This window comes from Epinephelus fuscoguttatus, linkage group LG9 (assembly GCF_011397635.1).
Source record: "Epinephelus fuscoguttatus linkage group LG9, E.fuscoguttatus.final_Chr_v1".
Lineage (NCBI taxonomy): Eukaryota > Metazoa > Chordata > Actinopteri > Perciformes > Serranidae > Epinephelus > Epinephelus fuscoguttatus.
The window spans coordinates 19,692,059-19,706,214 of NC_064760.1; the positions used below are offsets into that span (position 1 = coordinate 19,692,059).

Below are 14,156 nucleotides of genomic sequence, written 5' to 3' on the forward strand. Positions count from 1 at the left end.
TACGTGACTAATCCATTACTGCTCTTGGAATCATTTCCGGCAGCGTTTCTTCTTGCAAACTTAGCCGTCTGTTATGTTGCAAACTGGTCTAGATGTTGCCTAACCCATGTCAGATTTTATTAGTTTTAGTCTGACTCAGCTCGAAGTCAAACTTGAAGGTCACCCTCGTGTTTCCCCACAAAATGAGAGCGTCTTCAGAATTAAATGAGCAGCAGTCGCATAGCTGTAATTGAGAGCATTATTCCACGATACTTGATGTATGTAATGTAACACCAATTACAAAAAGATTGCATGTGTTAAAGTTTACGACCAAATTTTCTTTAATAGACACACTTACCTTTTTAAAGCGCACAATCAGGCTATTTATAACATTAGGAGTACAATTATTGTATTTTTCTCAGTTTTCATTCCCCCCAAAGAAAATCTTTGGTTTAAAAACCCTCGCTTAGCTTCACATTGTTTATCTGTCCTGGCTTTCTGGGTGGTGGCAGTGGTAGCAGCTGTCATTACAGGGGATGTTGTTAAAAGTCACACAGACAACCCCCTGGCTGGACCAACTGTGCCCCCCTGGTTGGTCCATTATTCCCCTGACCACCCACAGACATCCAACAATGGTTATTATAGTTAACTAAAACTAAACTAAAATACAAGTACACAGGAAACATCTTTAGTTTTGGTCTTTTCAAGTGGGTCAAATTTGTCAGCACAACAAACATGAGGAGGCACTGGATGTTTACTGAGACTGGCATGTTGACATGACTGTCAGTGTTGTGTTTGTATTGTGATACCTGTTCAGATCCCCTGACTGTATAATAATGTTCCTAAAACCAAAACTGAAACGAATACAAACTAAACATATCAAACATTAAAAACTAAACTGAAACAAGCAAACCCACTCTAACTGAAACTAAACTGAACTGAAAACAAAAATTAAACACTAATGAAAAATACAAAACTATAATAACGCTGCATCCAACACACTGGAAAAGGACTCAATTCATGACGCGTGTAATCTGCTGGTCGTATTTAAAACTTAAAACGTTCACACAGTTTGTCGTCCATGCTGCAGGCTGCTGAAGCAGTGCCTTACAAATCTGCCTTGTTCATTTCTGTGCTATGATTAGTATCTCTCTTTTTCTCTAATCTTTATCCAACACTCACAAGATCAGTAAATCTTGTCCTTGGAACGGGTTAACGAGAACATCTCTTCCATATAACACAGCAGATAAGACAACAACATAAAACAGGATGACATTTTGATGTAAATACGTTAATTTTATTTACAAATCAATTTTACAGACACTGCTGGAAACACAGAGAGCACAAAATGAAGGGCTACAGATAACAGCTTCAGTGGGGGGAACAAACCAAGGGAAGAGCGGGGAGGAATGAGAGGTGAGCCGCAGAGAAAACGCTTCAGTCGTGATACATTTTGAAGATACAGCTTTTGATGACGCCCATGTATCTGTCCCACACAACCTGGTGTCTGAGGGGCAGAAAACAGAGAAACAGAAAGAGAGCAAACTGTGAGTAAACGCAGCAGAGAGGTAGAGCAAGTCTCATGAGAAACTGTAATTGTGAAATCTGGGTGAAGAGAGTAAATGAGGCAATCTTTGTCCACTCAGGGTAATGGGGAGGGCGGGGGGTCTATGTTTCTCTTTATGAATATCTCTTTGTTAAGCATGTCATGGTGCAGGGCTGTGTAAACCCTTAACTACATTCCAGAGTGTTTGCATGAGAAACAAGGTAACTACAGTTTAGAAAATCATGGGCGAGATAGGGTGACACCCACTGGCAGAACAGAGACGTCAATATTAGAGAGGATTGTAACATACAACTTAAAAGCATGAGCAGCCTCAGCAAAGGAGAAGTAATATTCGGTTTTTAGTTAGTTTTCTCAAAGAGCTCAGCGACATCCTGAGTGTATTTTTAGCCTGGGTCGGCCCCCTGGGGAATGATAACCCCGGCATGGTTGGAGCCGCGCTCTACCTGATAAGCTGTACAGAATAAAAAGCACATTAACTCACTTGAATGTGTCGAGTATGTGTGCAGAGTTGCTGTAGTGAGTGAGGTAGAGCCTCATGTCCGCAGCTGTCCATCGGTCTGAGCGACACGGCTCAATAAACTGGGGGAGAAAAAGGAGGGGAGGAGACGTTACATCACACCGTCTCAAAGGCAGACTTTAAAACTGGCCTCTGAAAAACGGGTTGAGTGATCCGTCTTTGGCTCGAAACACTTGAAAAGATAGACATTTTGTAGGAATACGCACCTTCTCCACAAGATCAATGAAGAAATCTCTGACATCTTTTGTGTTGGTTAACTTTGCAGCGATGTTGACGAGGCCTCTGGAAAGATTCTACAAGAAAAAGAAGAGTTACGGTTAAAGAAAACTACTATTCCTTTTTATTGTAGACGTCACTGACTGGATATTAGGTGTGTGTAACATTTCTCACCTTGAAATTAGCCTCCATCTCATTAAAAGCTTTAGTCTTCCCTCTGAGAGCTGTACAGACCAGACTGAACAGAAAGGAGAGAATGGAAAAAGATAAATTGCTAATAAGAGCGTGGATAAAACTGTAATTAAAAACCAGTAAGAAAATGTATTTAATCAGCAAAAATGTGCAGGTTTTTCTGTGTTCCTGTTACCTTTTGTGTTGATCCAGCAGATCTTTGTCAGTGATTAAAACCTTCAGTTCTTTCAGCTCTTGTAAAAACTCTTTATCGAGATCCACGTCCATGTCCTCCACCATGGTATCTACAAAGAAAACTCCAGTCAGACACCATCAAATCACTTCAGAGATTTTCCTCATAATTATTATCACTGCTGATTCTTTTCCCTGCAGGTAATAACTGCCTAACATAATTAAACATACTTTACTAATTGGTGACTACATTTTAAATTAATGGTCATTCTAATGAGAATCTGGACCTCTGGTGGTCAGTGGGCTTCACTGAAGGAGGCACTGCTCTAAATGTTCCTTATTCATAATAACCAATGACTTTCGTGGTATCTATTTTTTCCATACCTTCATACCTCCTTTACGTTTCACCAAGATACATGATATATGTATTTGTAAAAAAAATATATATATATATGTATGTGTGCATGCATGACACAGTTTAGCCTACAAAGCTGTGTGTGTTTCTAATATGCAACCAAGTCTCTCTGGATTTAAATACTTAAGGCTCATAGAATAATGAAAGGAGGACCCGATGACACTTGGTGCCATAGCAGATAGTGAGACATCCATGGGCTGAACGGAGATGATGTGTGACTGCACACAGTGTAATCCATGTTGGCTGGCTCACCTTTATCATCTGGACTAAACCCAAAATACTTCCAAACAGGAGCAGAGACATTTTTCTTTTTTATTAGTCTTGTTGCATTATCCCCACCACTCACAGTCGTACAGTCACAAGCTGTAACTGTAGTTGAGTTAAAGGTTAGTTAGCACTGCGTATTGGACAGCGAGAGCCTTTGTGCGTCCACCGAGAAAAAAAAGATGAATGGAAAACTGTATTTCTTGTCTGAAAGTGTAAATGCTGCACAGTGCGTGACGTTGGCAAAACAGTTCACTGAAGACAAATCCATCTCAAGAGCATTTTCACTGTGATTACACTACCTGATCAGCAAACTAGTAAGTAGTAGGGCATACATCACCATGTCTGGTTCTTATGTGAAGAATTTCTTTTTAGCCCATTTTATGTTTAGTCTAAGCTATAATCTCTTTTTTTATTGCTCTTGGATTTAACACCAGTGTTTAATCACTCTAAGTCTCAAACTAAGACACATTAACATAGTTTCACATGACTAATATATCTGTTATATAACTTATTTAAATGTTATACATGTCCCTTAAATCTCAGATAAAAATGGCAGCCAACGGCCAAAGGAAACAAGACAAACTGCTCACCAACAGCCCCGACGGTCCAGTTGCTGATAAGCTGCCCAGCACAGAAAGCAAAGTCCTGAAATGTGAGATATTGCAGCTTTCTTTTCCCCGTCTCAAAGCGATTGTTGGCAAAGAAAACAATGGCGGCATAATCCCTGAAATAAGCAGAGGAGGCATTATAGGAGCTAAAACAACAAGACAAGACAATCAGAAAGAAATTCATGTTTTCACTTGTTTAAATATCCTGAATGCCGCCTTTTCAGGTGTGGTTATGTTAGAGTTAGCCAAAAATGCAAACCCATGTAATGAGTCATCATAAAAACTACAACGAAACAGATTAGAAGCAATACCAGTGGTTTAGAAAACAGACCTGAGGCAGGGAGGCTTGTACTCCGCTCCTCAAACTGATTACCTTGCAAGCTTGTCAGAAAGAAGAAAGTGCTGACGTATGTTCTCCACCAGGGGTCCCTTCAGCTCTTCCACAACTTTGAAAACACGTTTGAAGTTGTCAAACTGAAATTGAACACATGACACAGGCAATGCACTAAAATTACAACATGACTTATATAAAACCTGCACAAAAAATATCAGACAATAAAAGGTGTTTCTCTAAATCGTTAAAGGAGCAGCGTGAAAGATTTAGGGAGATTTAGTGGCGTCTAGCGGTGAGGATTGCAGATGTTAACCAGCTGAAACTTAGAATTCCTTCAGTGTTTTTGTTCAGAAAGTTTTTACCGGGAGCTGAATTATCAAAATAAACAAACCGGTGGTTAACATCGATAAAAACACAGTGACAAGAGTAAAGCTGTTTCGCATGACAAATCAGCATTTCTCCAACACTGTCTGGCATGTTGGAGATGGGCCGCTAGCTTAGCACCTGCTAATATGTGCTCATCCTTTTTCTCTGATAACTTAAGATCCAGACGTTCACAAGGTTTTTACTAGAAGCCGAATTATCTGCAGAGGTCTTTTCCTCTCCAAAATAAATGACCCAGGTGATTTAAACCTGTAAAAACACTGAATAAAGCAGTGTTTTCTGATGCTGCTTGTCACAGAGGGGTTTCTAACTACAGTGGTCAATGCGAAAACACGAAAACACAAAAACAGGAATGGCCCTATCTCGAGCCAGTATCTGGTTCATCTGTTCTGGGCCACTGTAGAAACATAGCAATCTCCATGAGCAAGAACCTGCTCCCTATGTAGATATAAACGTCTCATTCTTCATAGCAAAAGCACAACAATTCTTATTTTCAGGTGATTATACTAAAGAAAACATACGTATTACTTTTTATTCCATAGCTGCCAATATATCCCACTAAATCCTACACACACACACACAAAAAATAAATAAAATCTTATTACTGAAACCCAAATCAATGTTAAATTAAAGTTAGTTTATTTATCATCACATAGCCAGTACAAAACTAAAAGCCAGATTAGGACCAGTAACAAATCAGGGAGCACTGATCATTTTAAAACCGATAATACACATGAACAGTCACTGTGCTGCTCAGAGGGCTCCTACCTGTCGTCTGCAGCTCTTTAGCGTCACACCTGTCTTGGCACTGATATCATCCAAGTCTTTCTTGGTTCCTTTGGAGAGCTTCTTCCCCAGGACCTCACGGACAAATGCGTCATCAAAGGCATAGTATCTAAAGAAGGAAACACAGAGGTAAAAGAGGAAACGTGTAAGAACAGATTCTACATTTACTATGTCAGAACCATCAGATCAGACAGCGACAACATCAGGTAACTGAAGGAGAATTAATGAGAGCATCATCACTGCACCTCTCTATGAGCATGGCTTGTCGATGAGGTGGGATCTGGAACAGTAGTTGGTTGGCTAGTTTGGATGGGCTGTGCAGCAGACGTTCACACATCTGGAAGGTCCTGTACTGGTCCATGGTGTCACTCAGCAGAACATCTGCACTCGCCTCATACTCCTCCAGCACTCCTCCTTCCATTCGTACCCTCACTGCATCATTCACTGTTGGATAAATCAAGACAAGCTTGGTGAGCCAGTCGTGGCTGCAGTGTAATAACCTGTATGAAATTTCCCATATTCTGCTTGTATTCAGGTCATACTTGTATTTTGAAAGCACACAAGATTTACATACTTTAATGTTAAAAAAACACACATTATTTTTCTCATACTGTCCGCCTGAATACATCTGTAATCACACTGTCTGATATGCTCCGTTCCTCTATATAGGCTGTTTCACTAAAATTAAATTGCTAGGCAACAGCTTGCATCCATCTTTGCTTCCTGACAGCTGATGTTATTCACATACATTTCCACAAGACAGTGTCTATCCACAATCCCTTGACACTGGTGAGATCTATTACTATAATTGTTTCATTTGAACAGCTTTCAGGAGTCTGAGGAGGTGAAAATCACTATCCTTAATTTTACAATTAATAGAGCAAACAGTAAAGAAAGGTGAGAAAAATACAACAACATTTGTGTGGCAGCAATTTCTCTTCTTTGCTTCCAATCTTTTTATTCAACCTCCTTCATCCCCTGGCCCCTCGATTGGGAACCACTGCATTTTAATTTAGACTGTAACCAAACTCCTGTGGAAAAACAATAAATAAACAAACACATCGTGTGCATCTTTGCATGGTACCTCTAACAACCCAGTCTGTGGTGGGTCTCGTACCTGTGTAACCATCCAACCAGAGCTGGTACACCTCCTCATCCATGATAGTGGTGTTACCCACGAACACATCCAGCTCCACTGCCATCTGCGTGGAGGCAAACAAGTACAAGCATATGGATAAGAGATGTTTAGCATTTGATTAGCTAAAGTAGCCATCAACGATCAGATGTCAGATTAGCTCAGCGCCGTTAACAGCGCCAAACACACATCATACCTTGTTTTCTGGGTGTTACTCCATCTGATTTAAAGCACGAAGCTACGATAAATACTGAAATACAAAGTATACCGCTAAATTCTAATTGTTAAACTTAGATCTTCTTTCCATGGCGTCATAACTGGCTACCTTCCTCCATTGCAGGCTAGCATCTTATGCTAGCTACGTCACAAAGTTAGCACCGTTAGCTGCGATTAAACTGACAACCAGACAACAAAACGGTAGACTAACACCAAATTAACATGGCGGCATTATCGAGTAATTAACGGACGTTGTTTAAAACACGAACATCTGCTAAAGTGTAGCCTGACTGTATTGCTATAGGTGCTAAGGTGCTAAGTGTCAACAACAGCAGTCACGCTAACGAACTTCCGGTTTTGTTACGTCAGAGGAAAAACTCTGTACATGCACTGGAATATCAAATGTTTCTTTAGTTATCTTCTCAAAACAAAACAACACTCATTTTAATGAAAACGAATTTATTTCTTCATTATTATTATTTTAAATAATAGGTTACGAGTACCTCTGGCTATGCTGAACTTCAGTTATTTAATGTTTGCTGGTATAATGTCCCTGAACATCTGACAACAGGCTATCATAGGTTTTATATTGACTTATTATATTGTTTGAGTGCAGATCAAAAGGAAGTGTTCTCACATACATCACATGCAGTACCAATAAAAGCCACTGTGTGTAGTCAGCCAAAACCTGCATGTTCAATTTTTAAATCATAATTACCACATTGTCTATTACTCATAATATGTAATGAACTTTTTTTGATGCACTTTATTTATTGATTTTTTTTTTTTTTTTACACAAATAGACAGTAGCTTTAAAACAAATGTACTAGTAGTGCAGAAGGGAAAACAAACAAACAAATTAAAAAATATAATAGCTAGAACCTACACATAAACTGATTACAGTAAGCAATACTCTCGCCCTCGAAGTCAAAGTAAAGATGTGGTTTTTAAAAAAAATTAAAAAGTTGGTAAAATTGAGTGGGATATTATTCAGGGATAGCTGGAAAGGTAACTTTGCGAAATGAAGTTTTTTAGGATTATGTGTTTACCACAAAATTTTAGTTTTTTGTCAGGTTCACTAGCCTATTTATAGAAATTAGGCTTTTATTCTGAAACCAAATAATAATAATAATAATCATCATCATCATTATTATTATTATTATAGGCCATTTATTTTATTTTTATATTGTTTTATCCGTTGGGTTACAACTAGATTTTTTTCCTGACCAGTGAATGTACGAGTGCAGACAGACAAAATTGCATTGAGGACAAATTTAATAAACTGAACACATCAATTTAAGATAAAAGCAGTAATGGGTTGCTGGTTATAATTAGAAATAGCCTAGTGCATCATATTTGCCAGATTGATAGAAATATTTGGGCCTACACTATCGGAAGACCTTGGGTTGTTTTATTACCCCTGTCTTTATTGTATCTCCCCACCTCTAAACCCAAACCTACAGCTGAGCGTTGATGCCCCATGTTGACATGCTGTATATGTGAGCCGTAAAGTTGGCCCGTGTTTAATCCTATTGGCTAAACCAGAGTCACACCGAGGGCGCATAATACAGGCTGATCCTGAAGAGGTCGTTACAGTTTCCGGCCTGCATGATGACAATGCAGAGAGAAGATAATACACCCAACGGACTCCAAAGATGGGATCTACTGTATATGACTTTACAGTGGTCTATAAGTCCTGTCACTCAACACAAATACAGGCTACCATTCCTTTAAAATAAAGCCATCAATGGCCAGATAAAAACTACAATGGACGCTTATGTAAAGACTCAAATTACCACATCGCATTTTCAGCCTGATCTCTGCCCTTCCATTTGAGCTCTTATTTTAAAATGTGTCGGATGAGAGATGGGCCTCTGTGTGAGCACCGGGCCCTCGTGCTCTGCTTGCTGCGTGTACACAATCTGCTCTCTTTTCCTCCGGCGATTAATCTAAATAAATCCCTGCAAATCCCTCTCCTCGCCCTCCCTTTCTGTGTTTCTGCATGTGTCCTTCAAAATCACAACATAAGGGAAAACGACTCAGTCAACATGTCTTTTTGTCGGATCCCTCGCTGCACATCAACACTCTTGTTTCTAACCCCACATGACACCCTGATTCCACCAGAAGCTCCCCCTTGCACGGTTAACACCCTACATTGTTATGGCCTCAGTGAAACAATAGAGGTGGGACAGAGGGCGGAAGGATGTGGCTGAATGCCTCAGCATAAACCCGTGGAAAAAAGCCTGCAGTCACACTTTCCGCCAGAGTTCTTTGAAAAGAAACGAGTCCAACCAGGAGTCAGTCATGACACAACTGCATTGTACTTTCTTTGTACTGGACCCCAAATGCGTGTAGGGCCTATTGATGTAGACTGTCTGGTGTTTGGCTAAGGTTTGAGGACAGCAAAGATCTGGTCATATGTCTTTAGTTTTTAAGGATGACATCATTCAAATGAACAGAAACCCCCAGAGGAAGTGGACTCACGCAGGCCTTTCCTACTCATTTCCTCTGTGAATTGTGCTCATCCGTGTTGTTTTGGTTTCATAGCATGATAAAGGTACAAGTACGTTTTTGAATCCAAATGGGGGCGCACAAGCTCCTCACTGTGAAAACACATGGAGCAGATCCTCACGCACACATCTTGAATGTTTTTCATAATGTAGGCTGAGATGGTCAGTGTCAGCTCAGATGGATCACTGAGCTGCTCGAGTCTGTGCTGCCACTGAATATCATTCCATAAGTAGGGCTATGGTATGTAAGAGCCACTGTAAACCTCAAAGGAAACCACAAATATGTCTGATTACTATCTAACCAACGAGCCAAGGCAGCAGTCGTCATAAAAAGTGAAACTTCCGGAAAAAACCCTCAAAATAAAAGCACTGTTGTGAAGGAACATCATAGCATTGGATTAAGACGCCATCAATTAAAGTGAAAGTTAATGCTTAAATTAAAAATGAATTAGAAGTAAGAACACTTGTACACAGTTGTAGTTAAATACAAGGGGCTCTCATTTCTTTCATTAAAGGGGAACTACTCTAATTTTTAAAAATCTGTGTGTTATTCCTACAGTTTAGGAATAAGTAAAAGAAATGGAACCGTTCACATGTAAAGGGTGTCAGAGGAAATCTTATGAGACGCACATTGTGGGCCAAATGGAAGAGCTACATAGCAAATGGGGCTAAATAAAAAGCATGGTAACAGTAGACACTCTGGCAGCCTATAGATTTGATTAATAGATACTGGTAAGAGTCAACAGCCAAATTGGGGGAGCACTTTTATTTGTTTGTTGTTTATTGAGGTCTTTTTTTCAAATTATCTGTCATTTTTATTTTGTATTTACTCATTTATCAACAGCATGTTTTCCAAGCAAATTGTTAACCTTATCATTTTAATGATTTGTTGATGAGTTATTTATGAAATTAATTGTGATTGTTCAAGAACTTCTGCTCTCAGTTTTAATTTTAATTTTAATTTATTTTATTTTAATTTATTTTATGGGGGTGCAGGGGTTTGGATAGTGTATACATGTTTGTATTTAATCACTATTTTTTATTTCTGATATAATATTTGCTACGTTGATGAGGGTTTGTGTATGTGTTTTTGTTTTGTTTTTCCTTTAATTTGTGCTTTCTTTATTTATTCTGCTTTGTGTGTTGTTAGTTATTTACCTCAGTTACATGTCACAATGTTATTTCACACCTTGGGAAAAATAATCTTATATAGGCCTATCCCTTAGGTGTAAGACCATCCAAAACTACTCGTCAAAATTAACAACTCTTATCAAATACCTAGAGTGGTATAACTCAAATTTGTGATGCCATAGCATGTTAAGTTTGAAGACAGACAGATAGATAGATAGATAGATAGATAGATAGATAGATAGTACTTCAAAATAGGTAGTACTAAAATTTAAAATATACAGCAGAAATATACAGGAATAAAAATGTACAATAGAAATAAAGGTCAGGTGGGTATTAATATAAAACAAACATTATGTGGGTTCACAAAATCAGGCTCCCATTCATTGTCTATGGAGCAGCTCCAGGCTTAATATTCTATGACGTCACGCGTTTGAGATTTATTTTCTTGAGAGTAGCTCATGTTCACAAATACTGATTAACTTTCCCAGGCCACTAAAGTAACATGTCGTAATTTTTAATTTAGGTGGCTTTCCCTTTAAAGTTTCACAAATCGGTGCTTTTATTTTGAAATCTCCTGACACTGACTTCCGGTGGTGCTCCAGCTTGACGCGCAGCTCGCTGCTTAGCGGATTCACAGCCGTGAAAGTGGCGGAGGCGGACATTGTTGTGGTAAGAGTCCAGCTCCAGAGGATGAGCAGAGATGATGCACTTACTTTGAGCGGATAAACACCGAGATTGGATTTTGATTTATTTATTTTGTTTGTTTGTTTTTGTATCTAAAGAATGAATCGATTGTGAAGAAGCTGCTGCACCGTTACGGACTCATCCTCCAGCCACTGGGGAACGGAGTTCATTCAGCCGAGGCGAGCGGAGCACAGCCTGGTGAGACGATGCCAGCGACGTAAAAACACAACATCTGCAGGGTGTGCATCCGAGGCTGCTGGATTAAGCCTCCGTGGATCAACGGGGCCTTTGTCCGTACAGCACAGAGGAGCCCACGGGGAGGCTGTTGTCTACAAAATACAGCGAGAGGAGGTAAAATAAGGACAGTTGTGCTCCTGGAGGCCTTTGGAGAACACAGCCTGTTGTTGGGAAGATGACATATTGACATTAATGAGGGTTTGCGGTGCGTTTTCATACACGACCTCATTAAGGCATCTTCCACGGAGAACAGACACTGGGTTGAGCACAAATTAGGACTTGAAGAAAGCCATCTAAATAAAGAAATCACATGTTTATGTCATGATTTGGCCCCCGGTGCTGTAGTGATTGCATATGACATCTGGAAAACACTGTGCAGAGGAAGAGGATGTGATGACTCCGTGTTGAGCACTGAAGCATCCAGCTACATCTCTTTTAATAGATTCTCAGGTACCCTCTAGGTGTAGGTTTTTAATAGCAAAATGGGGAGCGAAGGTGAGGTGATAAATAGGGAGCTGTCAAAGATGTCTGACGAGGATCTGCTGGCGTGCTCCAAAGAGGAGCTGGTGAGCCGGCTGCGTAAAGAGGAGTCGGAGAAAATCTCAGCTCTCATCCAGCGAGGACGGCTGATAAAAGAGGTGAACAAACAGCTGCAGGGACACCTCCTCGAAATCAGGGAACTGAAAGTCATCAATCAGCGCCTGCAGGAGGAGAACGTGGAGCTGCGGGACCTGTGCTGCTTCCTGGACGACGACCGGCTCAAAGTGAAGAAGCTGGCCAGGGAATGGCAGCTGTTCGGGCATCACGCGGCCAAAGTGATGCGGGAGGACCTGGGCGGTTACTTGAAAAAGCTCGCCGACCTGGAGCGCATGCAGGACGGGCTGGTGAAGGAGAACTTGGACCTGAAGGAGCTGTGCCTGGTCCTGGAGGAGGAGTGTGTCAGCAGGAGTGACTCCAGCCCCGGAGGGTCCACCGAGCTCAACCTGCCCTGCATGGTGGCACGGGATCTGGGGGACGGGAGCTCAAGCACAGGCAGCGTGGGAAGCCCGGACCAGCTCCACCTGGTGTGCTCACCTGATGACTGATGTCAGAAGCTCTCCACTCGAATACGGGATCTGTAGACTAGGGGTGATGTGAGTGACAGGATGGAGACACGGAAGCTTTGTCAAACAATGCAAATCATTTTGGTGCAAAAGCATTAGGGCCTTCTGAATGCTGCAAAGATTTGTGTGCCACCAGGTTTTGACTTGACAAAGAATCTACCACTATTGACATTTTCAGGACTTTAAAGACATTTAATAGATGTTTGCCAGATGATAATGTATCTAAATTTTACAGTGTTTTTTCTAATGACTCCCCTGTTTGGGGGAATTCTCATTTTTCAGTGGTCTGTTGTTGAAAAAAAAAATAAGAAATGGGACCAAAAAAGTGGGTCACATATATAAATTTATCTCATGCACTGGACTAGCCTACACTGGTAGAAGCCTTGTTTTCTATTGCACTGGACAGCGTTACCATGGGTCTTTAAATCACCGATCTGAAGATTCATTTCAATCCAGTTTTGAGCCATATTTAGTCCACTGAATTCCAATAGCACTGAAATAGTTGTGATAAAAGAAGAAAAAAATGAAACTATTTGATATTTGCTTTTGCTAGACGCCCAATAATGTGTAATATTTTATGCACTCTCTTCCTCAGGACAGGATTGGAGTGCCATATGTGCATGATGATTGTCACAATTTGTACAGGCCTGTTAACCGGTCTGATGTGAAGGCCCTTCAGGTTTACTGTGGGTGGGTGGGTGGGGCTGCTGTGCATAATGTACATGTGCTCGAGCCTGGGCAGAGCCAGCACACGTGTTAAGGTTTTGGATCAGACATGATAGATGTCCTTGGACCTCACTCAGCTGAACTGAACTGTCACTTTTTTTAAAAGAAAAAACAACAACAACTGGAAATTCTTTGTATCAAACTGGAAGGTCTACACATTTTAATGATTTCTATTTGAAGCTGTTTAAACTCACACGTATGACATTTTTTATTGCATTGTTGTTGATGTTCAATTAGCATATCACGGTTTGTTTGAGTTGGCGGCAGTCAGCTTAGTCTCCTGTAACTCATGCTTTGTATTTACCCTGTAACACTCGGGATGATCTTAACTTTGACCCTTCTTTATCTTGGTTTATCTGTATTAACTAGCATTACTAACCGATTTCAGTTTAAATCATAGATGATGCACATGGATTAGAGCAGATTTATTTTGTCGTTAGCTGTTTATTGGTGGGCTATGCTCGTAGTGCATTGAAGAGCTTTAAATACAGTGGGTATGACACCTTGTGCTGTTCTGACCTTTCTTTGTGTGCTTGACTTTGCAGAAAACCAACATTTACACATTTACATGGTGACACAGAATGAAAGATTGATTTCTACACTTGCTGTTTTGACCTTCGTGTCTGAACCGACTGTGCTTGATTGATGCTCTCGTCAGTCACACGGGCTGACTTTATGGATGTTCATCAGTTTTATTTTTGGATCCCTATTTGCACAGTCTGGAGAGCTGAAGAGGGCAGTAATGCTTTTAGCCACTTAGTGATGCACGGACGTCCTTTGACAGCCACATACACACTGATTTTTCTCTCTCCCCCTCATGCTCTCTCGCTCTCAATCTGACTCTCGTTCCATCTCTATTTCTCTCTCTAACCCCATTTTAACAGAGCAGTCCAATGGCCTCTGAGCCATGTATGTATTAGCGAGAGATTCATTTCATTTTTGGGAAACGCTGTAACAGAGCACACAGTGTTCACAGTT

At 40.5% G+C, this 14,156-nt stretch overlaps 2 protein-coding genes across 2 annotated transcripts; one reads left to right on the forward strand and one right to left on the reverse strand.

Annotated features, from left to right (window-relative positions):
• Nucleotides 1–1,275: 1,275 nt before the first annotated feature.
• Nucleotides 1,276–7,135, reverse strand: fibpa (fibroblast growth factor (acidic) intracellular binding protein a). The gene is made up of 11 exons (XM_049586549.1): nucleotides 6,768–7,135; nucleotides 6,554–6,638; nucleotides 5,682–5,880; nucleotides 5,419–5,545; nucleotides 4,306–4,406; nucleotides 3,915–4,048; nucleotides 2,647–2,755; nucleotides 2,454–2,517; nucleotides 2,270–2,356; nucleotides 2,028–2,125; nucleotides 1,276–1,486 (listed from the first exon to the last, which is right to left on the reverse strand). Exons 2-11 carry the CDS (start codon nucleotides 6,636–6,638, stop codon nucleotides 1,417–1,419), a joined length of 1,074 nt encoding a protein of 357 aa, XP_049442506.1. The 5' UTR covers nucleotides 6,768–7,135; the 3' UTR covers nucleotides 1,276–1,416.
• A 3,885-nt stretch (nucleotides 7,136–11,020) lies between these two features.
• On the forward strand, nucleotides 11,021–13,136 carry ccdc85b (coiled-coil domain containing 85B). Its single transcript, XM_049586616.1, has 2 exons — nucleotides 11,021–11,097; nucleotides 11,211–13,136. Exon 2 carries the CDS (start codon nucleotides 11,832–11,834, stop codon nucleotides 12,432–12,434), a length of 603 nt encoding a protein of 200 aa, XP_049442573.1. The 5' UTR covers nucleotides 11,021–11,097; nucleotides 11,211–11,831; the 3' UTR covers nucleotides 12,435–13,136.
• The last annotated feature ends 1,020 nt before the right edge of the window (nucleotides 13,137–14,156 follow it).